Source organism: Vulpes lagopus, chromosome 8 (genome assembly GCF_018345385.1).
Source record: "Vulpes lagopus strain Blue_001 chromosome 8, ASM1834538v1, whole genome shotgun sequence".
Classification (NCBI taxonomy): Eukaryota; Metazoa; Chordata; class Mammalia; order Carnivora; family Canidae; genus Vulpes; species Vulpes lagopus.
This window is the reverse complement of record NC_054831.1, coordinates 129,842,703-129,859,375: the sequence shown is the minus strand read 5'-3', so window position 1 is coordinate 129,859,375 and position 16,673 is coordinate 129,842,703. Positions and strand designations below refer to the sequence as shown.

Sequence of the window (16,673 nt, the reverse complement as noted above, 5' to 3'; positions counted from 1 at the left end):
CCTGGTCCAGCCGCTGTAGGAACAGATGTGAGCGTGTTGGCCACAGTCCGGGCCTGCCTCCCGGCCCACCACCTCTCCCCTGGCCCTGTCCCAGGGGCCCGGGACTTGGGCTCTGCAGCTGGCCTTAGGGAGCCCGTGACTAAGTCTGCCGTCCAGGAAAGGCTCGCTGGCCCCAGCCGCTCCCAGTGTAGACAAGGTCAGTGCTGTCCTGCCAGCCGGACGTGGGCGTGTGTTGGATTCTCTCCCTCAAAGGAGCAGGGATGTGGGGGCTGAAGGAAGGAGCGTTTCTCTTCTCTGTGCTGATGGGTGGCTGGCGCCCAGGCTGGACCACACCACCACCTTCCTCGAGAGGACATCAGCAGGGTGCACCCATCCCTGGGCTTGCCGCTGTAGCTCGTGAAGTGATTCACACTAAGCACTGTGCACGCAGAGTGCAAGAGATGGAAGCAAAGCTCGGAGAACGTTTTGGCCCCCAGGAAGACAGGAGAGTCGGTTCCGGAGGATTCCTGAAGTCCCGACTGCTGCAGTGTCACCCCAGCAGCACCCCTGGCGGCACCCATCCAGGCTGGAGACCTGTCCCTGGAGGTGTGGCAGGAGGGCAAGGGGAGGGCTCAGTGCAAACCTGCCCCCCGAGTCCAGCCTAGGGGCCTGCTCGGGGACCGGGGCTTGGAGAAAGTGGCGGGGTGCCACCTGCGCCGAGGTGCTCTACGGTGTAGCTCCTTGGGGGTCTGGGGGCTGCAGCCCAGACCTGCAGAGGGTCTGCTCCAGGCTCAGGCCTCAGCGTGCTGCTGAGTGCCTCTGTCCTGGCTGTCCTTAGCCAGAACTGCTGGCTGTTTGTGGGGTCCCCTGCCTCCTGGCTCGGCCACCGCCCACCCCTCCTGGCATGGTGCTGCTGATGGGACGAGGTAGACAGTAAAGGGGTAGCCACGGGAAGTCCTGGGTAAGATGTAGTGGCTGCCAGGTGCCTGGTCCTGTACCAAGGGCTTATGTCTGCCTCTCCAGTCCCCACGACCATCCTGACGAGGTGTCAGGATCTCCATGACCATGAGGAACTGGCTTGTGGGGTCACCGGCTGGTAGTAGCTGAGCTGGGACTAGAGCCCGGGCTGGCGGCACCCATAGCCACTGTCTCCCCCGAGCCACCGTCCTCTGCACTGCCCGGGGCCCCGGGATTGGGGAGAGTCGGCTTCCTGGCACAGACGGGGCTCCTGGGCCCGAGGAGCCACTTGAGTGTTTGCCGTCACTGCGGACTGGGCTGCCATCTGGGCCCCCTGGAGCTGCCATGGACACGTCTGAGTGGCTGCAGGTGCCCCCTCCCCGACTGAGGACCGGAGCAGGAGCCTGGTGGAAGGGGCTGGGCCGCCTCGGCTGCGTGTGGCCCACCCTGGGGCAGCCTGAGGGGGACCCGGGGGCCCAGGGCGAGGGCAGCCTCCTGCTCTCTGCTCCAGCAGAAGTGGGGGCCGGGAGTGCGGAGGCCGCAGGGCGGCCTGGCCCCTGGTACAATTTAACTGGAGTGGAAAGGGCGCTGGGCTGGGACTTGGGCTCAGAATGCTAACCTGCTATGTGACCTTGAGCCAGTCGTGTCCCCCTCTCTATCCCTGTGCACCAAACTTCAAACTTGCCAACTCCTAAATGGAGGGACGGGATGAGGTGACCTCTCCGGCTTCCTCATCTTTAGCCATTGGACGCTATTAGGACATCATCCCAGCAGGGCCGGCACCAGCAGAGGGCAGCACCGGCCCAGCAAAGGTCCTGTGGTGGCTGCATTCCTCCGTGGGGCACCTGGAACTGTCCCCTCTCGGCCTCCTTCCCCGTCCTACTGGCCAGAGGTTCCAGCAGGGTCCGTGACGGGGCCTGGCCAGCTCCTCGCACTGCTGTCCTGGCCACAGAGGCAGACTGGCGGGGTCTAGCTCAGAGAACAGGCCCCAGAGCACCATCTGGAGTGGGCAGCAGGTGCAGGAAGAGCAAGCAGCCAGTGCTTGATGACAGCGGGTTGCAGATGGAGCCTCTGGCCCCCGTGGGCAGCCTGTACAAGCCACTAAGCCCTCTGGTGCCAGCAGGCTTGTCTCCAGAGCGGTTCCGTTGTTGAGTGGGGTGGAGCGAGCTGTCCAGCACCCTTCCTTCCTCCGCTGTGCTTCTCTGGAGGAATGCAGGGACATCCAGGAGGGAGGCTGGCACAGGCCAGGCCCTGTTGTCCTCTTCCCGTGGCCTGGGGCAATCATGTGCCCTCTGTGGACCTCATTTCCCCATCTGTAAAATAAGTGGGCGAGGGGTGTTAGTGGTTTTCACCAAATCTTATCTGGATGTTGCTTAGTTTGAAGAATCGGTGCAGGCTGGCCCAGATTCAGGCACCTCCTAGGAGAAGGTTGTAGAAGGGCACTGGTCAGTGTGATGCCTAGGAACTGCCTGGAGATCCCATGAAACCTGTCAACTATCCTAGTCCCACCCTCAGGGATTCGCATTTGGGGCCTGCATGAGGCCCAGAAATCTGCAGGTTAACACCCCCACAGGTAGTTCAGACAGAGATCCTGCTGCCGGATATCGGCACCTTGGACACCTTGATGCTTAGCCCCGTGTGTGCCTTATGTGTCTCCACAGCTTGGGGCCCTGGTCCACAGTCCTGTCAGCTGTCCCCTGCTGGGCTTCTCAGCGGTCAGCACGTCCCTCCCACAGGGCTACCTCTGGGTAAGTCTCTCCTGAACCCAGCCAGGGATCCCGGCACCAGGAAGGTGGTGCTGGAAAATGCTGCCTGCCTGCTGGTGCCCGTTATGTGCACCTTCACCCAGGAAGGTCTTTATGGGAACCTCTGTGCCGGGCTCTGTGCTCAGAGTTGGCAGCCCAGCTTTGCCGGGGACAACAGCAAACCAGGGGATGGAGAAGTGAGCAGGACTCTCACAAATGGCCTGTGCCATGAAGGAAATGAACGGAGCTGTACGGAGTACCTGGGTGGCAGGGTCTTCACCCTGGGAGCCGGGAAGCAGGGTTGGTTATTGCCCAGCTCTTGCAGAGCTCCCAGTCCACCTTTTTCTCCTGGGATTCCTGGCAAAGCCTCTCTTGATTCAAATAGGCACCCTGCTCTTTGTGGCGGAGACTGTGCTCTCCCACAGACCCCTTGAGCTCCCACCTCCCCACCCCTCTGGCCACCTTCCAGCCACTGCTTATGCCTGTCTCCAGGTACTCAGGCAGGGAAACTGGCTCACCCTTCAGAGTCCAAACCAAATGTCCTCTCTGAGGGTTGAATTGTTCCTCACTGTTTCCCCAGTATCTAGCATGTGGTATATCTATCCATTGGTCAGTCCATCAATTGATCCATCCATCCATCCATCCATCCATCCATCCATCCATCCATCCACCTGTCCATAATAATCATCCATCCATCCATCTGTTCACCCATCCATCCATATAATCATCCATCTACCAATCCACCCACTTATCCATGTAATCATTCATCCACCCACCTACCCATCATGAATCCATCCATCCACCCATTCATATAGTCATCTACCTATCCATCCATACACTTGTCCACAATAATCATCCATCCACCCATCCCTTATCCATATAATCATCCATCTACCCAGCTACCCAGCTACTCAGCTACTCATCCACCCATGCATGCATGCACATCCATCCATCCATATAGTCATCCATCCATCCATCCATCCATCCATCCATCCATCCATCCATGTAGTCATCTACCCACGCATCTATCCACTTGTCCATAATAATTGTCCGTCCATCCATCCATCCATCCCTATAAGCATCCACTCATCTGTTCATCTACCCACTCTTCTATCTCTTCCATCCATCCATTTATCCATCTGTTCATCTATTCAGCAAGTATAAAGTGCCCACCACTGCCTAGACACAGAGGTAGAGTGATGAACAAAACAGAAGACACTGTAAAGAGGCAGATGTGTGTTCACTATTTGTTGAAATTTACTCTAAAGTTGGGGAGATAGAGAGCTGACGGGGTATCTGGTCTACTTTAGCTCCTCACTTGATTTCCTTTGGGCCCTGAATCTAACTCATTGCCATGGCAACTGGGAAAGAGTGACCTTCAGTGACAGTGGGATGCTTGGGGGCAGGAGAGGGGCTACTCCTCTGGATGTCTAATCTCAGAGTAGAATTTGGGACAGGTCACCAGGAGGGCAGGGGCTGAGCTCTGGCCCCACGCTGGTAGTGGTGCCTGATGGCCTCTCTGGGTCTCTATGCAGGTCGGAGGTGGGCAGGAAGGTGCAGGGGGCCAGGTGGAGATCTTCTCCTTGAACCGGCCCTCACCCCGCACGGTCAAGTCCTTCCCATTGGCGGCCCCTGTGCTCTGCATGGAGTACATTCCCGAGCCGGAGGAGGGGGAGAGTGGAGACGAGAGCCACGTGGCCACTGAGCCCTCGGCCACAGTGCATCCGACCATCTGCCTCGGACTCCAGGATGGCAGGTGAGGGGCCTGGCGAGGAGGCACATCAGAGCTTTATTTCTTTTTATGGCCATGAGGCTGGCATCAGTTTTATGGGGGAAGCGGGGGTTAGTCAGCTGGAAGGCCTCCTGTCTGGGTTCCCACTTGGGTCTTTGTGGTCCTGAAAACCGTTGTCTTAGCATCTCTCCAAACCCCCACCCAGCTCTCCCTGGGCCAGGAGTGGGAAGGGCACCATCCTCCCTGGGAAAGCCCAAGGTCCCTAAGGGTGAACAGAGCCTGTTCATGTGGCCCGGGGGCCCGGCTAAGGGCATGTGCAGTGGGGGTAGGGGCTCAGGCAGTCACTCAGGTCTCTCCCCACAGCATCCTGGTTTATGGCAGTGTGGACACAGGTACCCAGTGCCTAGCGACCTGTAGAAGCCCGGGCCTGCAGCCTGTGCTCTGCCTGCGGCACAGCCCCTTTCACCTATTTGCCGGCCTGCAGGATGGGACCCTCGCCGCCTACCCTCGGACCAGTGGTAAGGATGGCAGTGCTGGGGTTCAGGGAATCTGGGAGTAGTTGGAGACCCCTGAGCCCCACTGGGGTCCCTGCAGGAATGGGGTGCTCACTACTATACAGACAGCTCACCCCATTGGCAGGAGACTCTATAAGAGCAGGGACCCTGGTGTCACACAGACTCTGGGGTCAGGGTCATGTCATGGCCCCTTTGACAGCTGTGTCCTGTGGTGAGCTTCTCGCACCTGGGTGTCCTCATCTACAGATGGGTGTAATTTCAGTACCCACCGCTCATGGGCCCCAGTGGGTTAAACAACCCGATGAAGGCAAAGCCCAGGGCCTGGCACGGTGGGTGCTTACTGGCGTTAAGCATCTGAGCCTCTGTTATGTCATTGAGCCACGAGCCACGGATGGCACAGAGTCGCTGCTAGAGGGCAGGTCCGGCAGCACTGAGCTGCTGTGCACAGAAACACTCGAGTGCTTGATGTGTGCACGTGCTCGGAATTCTCACCACGACCCGCGAGAATTGCCGAAGCTGAGACCACAGGAGGGGACGCGGCTCGTGCACAGCCACAGAGGCCCGATGTCCCTGTCCCCTTGTGGCTTATTCGGCTTCCGGTTCCAAGATGTGTGCCGGGGGAAGGCAGCCCAGTGCACCCAGAGAGGGCTGGGGAGTCTGCAGCTCTGCAGCCCCTAGGCCCCTCCCTCCCCTCCCCTCCTTCCCCCATCCCTCCCTCCCCTCCCTCCAATGAACCTCTAATTGCTGCGTCATCACTGCCTGTTGCAGGGTTATAAACGGATATTTGTACTGAGCTATTTTTTTTTTTTTTGCCACTTGGCACTGTGTTGGTATTTTTAATTAGCTTTTGATAAGGCATTTATAGTTTTTAATTAAAGGGGGAAGAGGGAGGGAAAAAAAAACCCCTCTGGCCGACAGACATGGCATGCGTGTAAATGTAAATATGGGCTCCGATCTTTGGAGATTTAGACGGGGGTTCCAAAGGGACTCCGGACTCCCACCCTCTGGCTCCCACGGAACCCTGAGAGCCCTGCCTTGCCCCGCTCCGCCCTCCCGCCCACCCCCGCTCCCCCACTCCGGGCTGCCCTGGACCCTTTGCTTCTTGGTTCCTGACTTGTCAGTTTGGGCACCGGGGCTGTGGGGAGGTGAGGGGGTGCGTCGGATGGCTGGGGCCACCGTAACATAGTGCCGCCGAGTTTAAATAACATAAATGCATCTTCTCCTGTTCTGGAGGCCAGAAGTCCAGGGTCAAGGCGCTGGCAGGGTTGATTCCTTCTGAGGGCCGGAGGGAAGGATCTGTCCCGTGCCTCTCTCCCAGTTCCGGGGCTGCCTTGGCTTGTAGCAGCAGACCCCAGTCTTCACAGGCCGTCTCTGGGGTCCTGTTGGATTCAGGATCCGCCCTATTCCAGGATGACCTCATCCTAACTAATTATACCCCCAACAACCTGACTTCCAAATAAGGTTGCATTCTGAGAGGTACCAGGGGTGAGGACTTGAACCTGTGAATTTTGAGGGAACATAATTAAACCCCTTTATAGGGGTTTTGGGGTCTAACATTGGCTTTCGGCCCAGGTACTTTGTCAGAACCAGAAGGGCCACTGGGGACCACTGAGGACTCCACACCCTCATATTCCAGGTGGAAAGGGACTCCCCAAAGTCCCATGAGTGAGCCGAGACCCGAACCTAGGTATCCTCTTTCGAGGGCTGGGACTCTTAACAGATGTTAGAGGATTTTGGCTTCTGTGGGCAGAGCCGGAGACCATCTGGCCAGGAAGACAAGGCTGAGGTACTCCACCAGCCTTCCTACAAACGTTTGTCCACTAGGTATTTACTGAGCACCTACTATGTGCCGTGGAGACGGTGCCAGCGAAGCAGACGTGACCCTGGCCTCACAGAGTTATAGTCGTTAGCGGGAGACCAAGTTAGTCAAGTGGACGAGCAGGGAGCTTATGATTACGCACGGTGCTGAGGGTCCTCAGTGGGGAACAGGATGGTCCATGAGAACCTGACGCCCCGGGCATGGGGCAGGCTGGTCGGCAAGGGCTTCTCGAAGGCACAGGATCCTAAGGATCCTTCTCGAAGGCACAGATCCTTTGTCTGAAGAAGCAGAGGCAAGTGAACAGTTAGGGGAATGGTGTTCTTGCAGAGGGAACAGCATGAGCAAGGCCTGGGGGCCGGGAGAGGGGCTGGTCTGGTGGGGAGCCCAGAGAGGAGGGCGTTGTGCTCGGCAGCAGCCAGAGGGGGCGGCTACAGGAGGCAAGGACCCAGCAGACAGCTGCATGGTGTGGGTTTGCCTTGGGTTTGTCTCAGTGGACAGGAAGTAGAGGGAAGCGTTGGACGTGGCCAAGGAGAAGAGGCAGGGAGGCTGGCTTGGAGGCTGTCCCAGCCAGCTGGGCACGGGAGTCTGGGGTCACTCTTTTTTCTGGACTTACCATCTGGGGCTTTGGTTTGGCCTTGGCCGGGGAGGCCTCTGGGAGAGGTCTTGCCTTGCTCACCTCCCCCTCCTTCTGTGGTTTCCTCTGTCGGTTGCCAGGGCAGGAAGGGGGCTCTCAGGACCTGCTGCACAGTGTGGGGTTGGGGGGCCTTCTCCCATCACCTTTCATTTAGGCTGCACGTGGCTGGGTCTGGAACCAGCATCCTGGCACGTGACAGCCTGGGGTCCACTCTGGACTCGTTGAGGCCTCAGGTGCCACTCACATGCCTACGCCCCATGCCAGCCCCAGAGCTCCTGGGCCACCCTCCCCAGCCCTGTGCTAGCAGAACCCGCTCGGGTGCTCCTGGTGGCCTGGGGAGTCCGGGAATTGTGAATATTCCAGGTGAGAACACTTGGGTTCGGGTCTCGGCTCACTCATGGGACTTTGGGGAGTCCCTTTCCACCTGGAATATGAGGGTGTGGAGTCCTCAGTGGTCCCCAGTGGCCCTTCTGGTTCTGACAAAGTACCTGGGCTGAAAGCCAATGTTAGACCCCAAAGCCCCTATAAAGGATTTTTTTTTTTTAATTTTTATTTATTTATGATAGTCACAGAGAGAGAGAGAGAGAGGCAGAGACATAGGCAGAGGGAGAAGCAGGCTCCATGCACCGGGAGCCTGATGTGGGATTCGATCCCGGGTCTCCAGGATCGCGCCCTGGGCCAAAGGCAAGCACCAAACCACTGCGCCACCCAGGGATCCCCCTATAAAGGGGTTTAATTATGTTCTCTCAAAATTCACAGGTTCAAGTCCTCACCCCCGGTACCTCTCAGAATGTAACTTTATTTGGGAGTTGGGGTGTTGGGGATGTAGTGAGGTAAGAGGCGGTCGCGCCAGAGTAGGGTGGGCCCCTAGCCCAGGGCAGTGGACGTCTTTATAAAAAGAGGAAATTTGTGCACAGACCCTTACGTGGGCTTGGAGCCAGGATTGGATGAAGGACTCGCCAGTGTTTGTAGTCATAGGTTTAGTGTCCTGCCTGGGTTTGGCTGAGACCAAGACCCAGTAAAACTGGCATTCCTGGCCCACGCTTTGGCTCGTTGCAGAAGGAAAGGACCAGAAATATTAAGTAAGATGTGCAGAGCCACCCTGGGAACCTGCCCAAGTCCTGGAGAACTGCCGTGAAACCAGCAGCTGAGAGGTGACAGGACTCTGAGGCCACCAGGCCCCGCGGAGTCCCATCACATCAGAGCTGGCGGCGCCTCGGAGTCCAAGGCCTAGAGCAGTGCAGTCGTGGCGGCCAGCCTGCTGCCCCCAGGAGCCTCTGCTTACCCGCGTTCATTCGTTCATTCATTCATTCAACCGTTCACTAACCCCAATGTACCCAATGCCCAGGAGGCGCGAGCACTGAGCCGGGCCCTGGGACCCAGAGGTGAGCCAGGCGACGGTCGTCCCTGTCCAGCCCTGTGCCTGAGCAGAGCTCCTGGTGCCCTCCATCGCCACGTCTGTCAGCAGGCACAGGGGCATGACCGGGCCTGGGGGCGGGCAGGGGGCTGGGGGCCGGGTTCACCTCCTCGAGGAGGCAGATGATGGGATGCATTAGGGATGGACTGGGGAGCCAGGCTGCCTGGGATGGAGTCCCGGCTGTGAGCTCGGCCCGTGTCCTCACCTGTGAAGCAGGTGTGAGGTCAGCCTCACCTCACAGCGTGGTTGTGAAGGCTGGATGTGACCAGTCACACAGGTGCCCGGATGGAGCTGGGGGTGGGGGGTGGGGGGTGGAGAGACTCATCGTCATCATCGTCGTTGTCATTCCTGTTGTCATAAGGGGGCTCGGGCTGCCCTCTGGGCCTGTCTCAGCCTCGAGGGCTTTCACTTTGTGCCCTTGCTCCTGGCTCGGGCTAGGGGTGCATCCCCGGGGGCAGGGAGCAGGGGGGCGGCTGGAGGGGAGGAGCTCCTGCCTCCTGAAGGTGCCTTTGCCGAGACAGGGTCTTCATCTCCCTCTGGCTGGTGTGAGAGCTGCTGCTGGGCCCAGACGGATGGGCTGTCACACGGGGCGAGTGTGTGCGTGTGAGTGTGCTCCTGTGTGCCCGGACATGTATGTGCTTACCCAGGGCCACCGCAGGGCAAGCCAGGCCGTGGGGTCAGCCCTGCCCAGAGCTCACAGTGGTGGGTGTTTAAAATCCTAGGGTAGTGGCTCGTGAGGGCTGAGACGGGCCTTGAGCTCTGGCCCCTTGTGGCGCACTTGGGGAAACCGAGCCCTGTTAGAGCCTCGTCCTCTCATCGGGGACACCTGTCCATTGTCTTTTTTGATATAAAAGTATTAATGTTATTAAATCTTACCAGTTTATGGTTCTGTTCTGAGGTCAGGACTTCTTGGGGGGGGGGGCGTCTGGAGACGCCAGCAGGTGGAGGAGCTGTCAGCGCACCTGTGACCCCCCGGGGTATCAGTCCCGAGCCCCTGCCCCTGGCAGCCGTGACCACGCTGTGTGCCAGGAGAGCACAGGGAGGACGGTGCAGGGCTCCGGTGCTCAGTGCTGTGCCCACGGGGCAGGGCCCCCACCTCCCTGTTTCCGGGTGCCATCCCAGGGTCCCCAGCTGCGGCCTGGCTGGTCACAGCACCACAGGAGAGGTCACAGCACCACGGGGGCGGTGGTGGCTCCTGCTCCGCTCACATGCGCTACTCGCTCGGGGCCACTGGGGGGCACCCACAGCCTTGCATCTAGTGGTTCTGTAGTCCCGGTGGGGGGTCAGCGTGCCCTGTGGGAGGCCGGGCCGTCTGCTGGTCACTGCCATCCTGGTCCCAGAGCCCTTCTGGGTCCCACTCCCCGAAGCTGAGAGGGCAGCAGGGCCGGGGGAGGAGCCGAGGGCCAGTCAGCCGGGTTCAAATCCCGCTGGGCCTGTCCCCTGGTCGGGTGGCCGTGTGCAGCCCAGCTCTCTGGGTCGGCGTCCTCACGTCCGTCAGGTGGAGTGAACACCTGCTCCGCAGACGCTGTGTTGTGCAGAATGAGACCAAACAGGAGCTAGAGCGCACTGGATACTTTCTATCCCTGTCACGGGGGCCCTTTACTTAAACTCGCTGTGTCTGGCTTCTCAGCGTAGAACAGGGGTAAGAATAGAATCTTCCACGGAGGCTTGCCAGGAGCTAAGGAAATAATTCATGAAAAGAGCGCCTGGCGCGCCAGCGTACGGCGGCCCAGGGCGACAGCTGTCCACGGCGGCCCAGGGCGACAGCTGTCCGTGCTCGGGACCGTGAGCAGCCCCACGCGAGCCGTTCCGCACGCTTCATTCGTCCGTCCGGTCCCCGCGGCCACGTGCAGGCGCAGTTGTGCCCATTAGACAGATGAGGCTCGGAGCGGTGAGGCCCCAGTCCAAGGTCTTGCAGACATTTGGGGGCTGCTGTCAGGGCTTCCCACATGTTTATGTTCGCGGGCCGGGAGGACCCGGGTCCCCAGCCCCTAGCCGAGCGGGGAGTCCGCCCGTTTTGGGTAGAAGGGCCGGGGGAGACCCTGATCCAGAGCCGGAGAGGGCAGGGCAAGTGGGAAAGCGGGGTGCGGGGTGGGGGCGGCAGGCTACCTGGTCTGTCCTCCGACGGCGCCTCCCGAGGCACCCCAGGCAGTGGCTTCCACCGTGGGCCCGGTGGCCTCTCCAGCTCTGCAGACAGCCGGGCCCCCGCACCACCCCAGCGCTGGCTCCCACGGAGGGTCTGTGACACGGTTCCTGTGCACCCCCTAGGGGCCTGCGGGGAGGACGTGAGGTGCCCGGGGACCGGCAAGCCAGCGGCAGGTGTGCCCCACCTTCCCTGCCAGCGCTCCCTCTCACCTGGCCTGCGGGCAGGACGGGGCGGCCGCCGGGGTTCTGGGTGCACTGGGTGCGACCTCAGGGAAATGCCCATCTCCGGGGCACCGCTCACATGCCAGGGAACACCACGGCACATTCTTGGGTGGGCTGAGCCTCCGGGGGTGGGTGGGGGAGCCTCGTTCAGATCCAGGCCAGGTCCCTCTGTCTGTCCTGTGTTCAGGGCTGGTAGCCTGGGGCCTGACTGCCTCTCAGACTTTCTCCTCTGCACCTGGAGGTGCTGGTGTCTCTGGATGGGGAAAGGTCATCAGCGGTCTTGGTAAAGGGGACAGAGCGCCCTGGAGATGCCAAGGTCTCTGAGATGGTGAGGGTCAGCCAGAAAGCTGTAGTAAGGATCCTGAGGCCATCTGGGTGGTCTCCCCATGTTACAGATGGGGACGCTGAGGCCCGGAGAGCAGGGAGAGATGTGCTCAGGGTCCTCGTTGGGTTTCTGGCAGAACCAGGGCCAGGTCAAGGCGCTCCCCGCCGTGTGGCACTGCCTCCTTGGCAGGGCCCTGTGGATGCTGCGTCTTCTGGGAAGCCCCCCTGGATTGCCCCTGTGCAAGAGTTTTCCATCTGTCTCAGTGCTTCTCAAGGCCTCCCGTGCACACCTGGTCGCCTGTGCTTGGTGTCGTGTGTGGGGACTGCTGATTAACCCCTGGGTTTCTCTGGCCAGTTGGAGGGCAGGGTCAGTGTTGGGTTTATTCCTGCCCTCCCAGTACCCAGCACATGGCCTGGCCTGGGGCTGGTGCTTACTAAGAGAGAAAGAGAGAGAGAGAGAGAGAGAGACAGAGAGAGAGAGAGAGAGTGATGGGTGAACAGGAGAGAGGGAATCCAAGTGGGAAAGAGGAGGAGGGAAGGAGAGTGAATTGGGGGTTCAGCCCCCAGAGGGGGTGGGGCATAATGGAGGCATGGCCCTCCCCTACACCCCCTGACCTGTTTCTCTGCTCGCCCCGCAGGAGGCGTCCCCTGGGACCTGGAGAGCCCTCCCGTGTGCCTGACCGTGGGGCCGGGACCCATCCGCACCCTGCTGAGCCTGGAGGATGCCGTGTGGGCCAGCTGTGGGCCTCGGGTCACCGTGCTGGATGCCACCAGCTTACAGACTCAGGTATTGGCCCTGCTTCCTTGCTCAGGGCTGCTGGCCTGCGGGCCACCTGCCGGGCACGCCCTTGCTGCCCCTTCTCGTGCCCTACCTGGCACCGTGTTGGGCTCCAGCTGTGCCTCAGGGGTCACTGAGAGTTTGTTGAGCAGCACAGCGGGCCCTGCATCGCTGCTGGACCCTGGCCTCTGCCCTAGCATGCGTCCCCGGGCTGCCTGGAAGGGAAGGGTCCCAACCACTGGACCGAGCTGTGATCTGGACCCTGGGCTGAGTCTCTTGCTGCCCATGGAGCCGGAACCTGCCCCACACTGTACCCAGGAGCCGGCTTTGCTGAGGGGAGGCCGGTGTGGACACCACCACCTTGGGGGCTGGGCTCTCTCAAGAGTCTGGAGGTGGAAACCGCTGGGTCATCCTTGCCCTGTTGTGAGCTGAGCACTGCCTTGGCCGCCCGGGTATGGGCCTGGTCCTGGGCTCTGTCCTGACTCAGCCTGGGCGCATGCCCATCAGCGACCTACCGCATTGCCTGCCCTGCCTCCCCACACCCTCTTGGGGCCCATCCGGGGCCACAGGTGTAGACTTGGGCACAGCTCCCCAGTGGTACTTAGTGAGTTTGCCATCATTCGGTTTGTTGGGATTATCCTCTTGGAGGGAGGCCTTGGTAACTGGGCCCGGGGCAGAGGTCTAGGTGTGGGCTCGGGGCGGAACAGACAGGTGCCCCAGGTGAGCTTCTGCGAGGGGGTGATTGCCATCTGCCCACTGGGTCATCTCTATAAATTGGCTGTGAATTGGCTACTTAATAGCCCAGCAAGAGCACCCAGGGGTTCCTGCCGTTGTGAGATCACAGGTGTTGAGGGCTGGATCAGGTGGGGAAACTGAGGCGCAGGGAGCTGTGGGCGAGCCCTGGGGCCCTGGCTTGAGTTTCAGGAACGTGGTGATCACTGTCCCAGTTTTGTTGGAACCTGAGGGGCAGTCTCTGCAGCTGCGCACGCTCGGTTCTGCATCCCAGTGCTGCCCCCCACCTGCTGGTGCCATTAGGGCCCCCCATTCGTGACCCCTAGTTCCCATCGGTGAAAGGGGGCTCACGTCCCCTCCCTGGGGGCCTCTCGCTCTCTTGGGAGCCACAGTCCTGGTCAGTGCCAGCTTCGGGATACGTTTGATCAGAGGCTCTTCGGTGCTGGGAGGGGAGGAGGAGGGATGACGTCCCAGCCTGTCAGCCGGCAGGGGTGAGGCGGAGCTCTGGGCAGAACCATCAGGTTTAGGCTTTGAGGTCTCATTCTTCAGAGGAGAAGGATGTTGGGGGCTAAAGGTGACCCCTGGGCCCTGCTCTGGGGCTGTTTGGGCAGCAGCCTCCCTGAGTGCTGGGAATGCCCCATAAGGGCCTGTGGCTGGGCCAGGTGGAGGGGCCCTAGGCCTGGACGGGAGGGAGGTGGCTGCCTTTCTCCTGGGGGGCAGTCAGAGCTCAGGGTGGGGGATCTTGAGCGGCTGTAGCCACAGACCCCCTTCCTAGCCCCTGCTTTGCATTGAGGGGCTTGCCTGCTACCTCCCACCTGCCCCAAGGGCCTCTCACATCCTTCACCTTCTGAGAGGAAGGAGAGCTGCCTTCCCCGGGCCTTCCGGATCCCCAGAGCTCCTGAGTCTCAAGCCATTTGCAGGAGGAAGGACGAGGCCCATCTCTGACTCCTTGGCCTCACCCCTGTACGACTTCCCCCCGCCCCCCGGTCCCTGCATTGTCCTTAGGCCAGGCCCAGGTGCCCTCTTGGCCTCTTGCTGGCACCCTGTGCAGGCTCTGACCGGTGTGTGGAGGGAGAGCCGTGGTGAGGGGCGCTCAGCCAGCGGTGGAGCACTGGGGCCCAGGTGAGGGCAGCCTCCAGACTGATGGGGGAGACCCAGCCCTGCCCTTGGAGGGCCTCTGATCCAGTGGGGAGATACCACCTGCCCTTGGGAGGCCTTCAGTCAAATGGGGGAGACCCAGCCCTGCCCTTGGGGGCCTCCGTTCTGATGGGGCATGACACAACCTCTATTCTGGTGGGAAAAGTGAGCCCAGAGACATGAAGAAGGCAAGAGCAGAGAGAGGATGAGATGGGAAGGAGCAGGCCCTCCAACTGTCCTGTTGGCCAAAGGACCCTCTCAGCACTCCACCAGGGGCAGTGGAGGGAGAGGGAGGAGGCGGCTGAGGACACTAGGAGGCAGGCTGTGAACCAAGACGTGTCTCCAAAGAAGAGGATCTTCTAAGGAAGGGCCCAGAGGACCCAGAAACCACGTGGGAGTCAGTGGCTGGTGGTTGCTGGGAGGGAGGTGTGGGCAGCAGGGCCTGAGCCCTGGTGAAAGCTGGGCCCCCTGTGCCCCCCCGCCCCAGGGCCCTGAGACTTTCTGGAAGAGGGGATTGGGCTGCATCACCGAGGGCAGAGGCCCCCGGTCTCTGTCCTGGCCACGCCCCCCGGGTTCCGTGGGCACCTCACCCTTGGAGGTGTGTGGTTGGCTGGCCGGCTGCTTCTGAGGCCCTGGCCCTGTCCTGCCAAGCCGTGCACCCTTGGACAAGGTGCTGAGCCCTCCTGGGAGAATGAGGTGATAACAGGACTTTGTAGGGGGTTGAATGAGAACACTTACTTAAGGGCTGTTCCACACAGGGCCTGGCACTTAGCAAGTGCTCAAGGAACCTTAGTTGTCATTGTAATTATCTGTCTCACTCGAATCCTCGTTACCGTGTGTATATGGCTTATCTGGAGACTCCGGCTCCCTTTGAGTTGGGGCTGCGGGTTGGTGTGGGCCGTGCGTCCGCGTCGCAGGGCTGCCGTCCTCGCTGTGTGGGCAGGAAGGCTCCCTCTTGCCGACCAGCCATCCTAGGAGCGTGAGATGGACGAAGGGAAGGACAGGGATGGGGCCGGGCCCTGGCCATCATTCACCCCATTTTGCCGCTCACGGGCCGCAGTGCAGTCCTGCCCGGGCCCCGAAGCTCAGCTCTGGCCCCGCCGTCCCTGGGGCCGAGCAGCCACCAGGCTGCAGCTCGAGGCTGCGATGATTTAAGATTAGTTCTGGACCAGCTGCTCTCAAGAAGGGGATCAATATGGCCTTTGACCTGCTTGGCACGCCGCGGGGGGCGTCAGGAGGGCGATGGGTGCGGGGAGGCGGGAGGGAGGAAGGGGTGGCGGGTCGGAGGGAGCGCGCGCCCTGCCCTGTCTGCTGCGGGGAAATGGGAAGGTTTGCGTGCTGCATGGTGCGGGCAGCTCACCTTCAGGCACACGGCCCTTCGCGGGAACGAGGTGAGCGGCGTGCATATGTAATAGGGCTGCACCACGCGCCGCTCGCTGGAGGAGAGGAAGCCTGCCCACCTCAGCGCAGGGCTCTGGAAGCAGCCTGGCCTGGCTGCTGCCCCTGCTGCCGGCTCATGGTCATGGGCAGCCGGGCCTGGGGGTGCAGGCTGGAGACCCGGCTGCCTTCCTGGGGCTCAGCACCCGTCTCTGCAGAGCACCTCGCTTCGGGAGGAGGGCATTGCTTATGCGTGGCGGCAATGTGGTGCATCCTACCCCCGGATGGAGAAAAGCCTCCGTGGGGATTTTTTTTTTTTAAAGATTTCTTATTTATTTATTCATGAGAGACACAGAGACAGAGAGAGAGAGGCAGAGACACAGGTACAGGGAGAAGCAGGCTCCATGCAGGGAGCCCGATGCGGGACTCGATCCCGGGTCTCCAGGATCACACCCTAGGCTGAAGGCAGGTGCTAAACTGCTGAGCCACCCAGGGATCCCCCCTCCATGGGGATTTGAGACACTTGGGTCTAACTGCTCAGTGCCCCGAGCCAGGCGGCCTAGGAGTGTGCTGGTGGCTGAACGTGGCCCGGCAGGGGCTCTGGCCCAAATTGTGGAGCCATGTGGAGTTACTCTAGGGATTGCCGTAACTCTCAGGAGCCTCCCCTGGTTTTTCCCACCCCCAGGAAATAGTAATAACCAACATCTATTGAACAGTGCGTGTGGATCGGGTATGGATTTTAAGTACTTTGCATAGGTGAACTTGCTCAATCCTCAGATCACCCTATGAGATGAGTATTATTTTTATTCCCACTTTATGAATGAGGAAACAGGTACAGGGAGGTTAAGTGACCTGCCCAAGGTCACACAGCTAGATCTGAACACGAGCGTCTGGCTCCCGAGTCTGCTCTCAATCTGCGTCGGCTGCCTGGGTAGGCGGAGGGCTGTCTCCTTGGGGCTGCATTCGCTCCCCGGGATTCCGTCCTGAGATATGTCACTCCCGGGAACTCCCATTCCTTTACGTACCTGCTTTTTCCAGCAACACGTCTTCCAGGCCGAGGATGGCTGCTTGTTCATCCTCATTGCCCTGGGGTCGGGCTCACATGCAGTGCTGCGAGTCAGTAGTCATGGTGGGTGGGCAGATGGGCATCCCGATTCCCA

At 60.5% G+C, this 16,673-nt stretch overlaps 1 protein-coding gene across 15 annotated transcripts in view; it reads left to right on the top strand.

Annotated features, from left to right (window-relative positions):
- The window catches only part of ARHGEF10L (Rho guanine nucleotide exchange factor 10 like), a 158,631-nt gene that overhangs the window by 116,312 nt on the left and 25,646 nt on the right, over nt 1–16,673 (top strand). For all 15 annotated transcript variants that reach the window (XM_041765238.1, XM_041765232.1, XM_041765243.1 and 12 more), the window contains 4 exons: nt 2,598–2,684; nt 4,217–4,437; nt 4,777–4,931; nt 12,128–12,276. In XM_041765238.1, the coding sequence (XP_041621172.1) occupies nt 2,598–2,684; nt 4,217–4,437; nt 4,777–4,931; nt 12,128–12,276 (612 nt within the window). The remainder of the gene's footprint in view (nt 1–2,597; nt 2,685–4,216; nt 4,438–4,776; nt 4,932–12,127; nt 12,277–16,673) is intronic.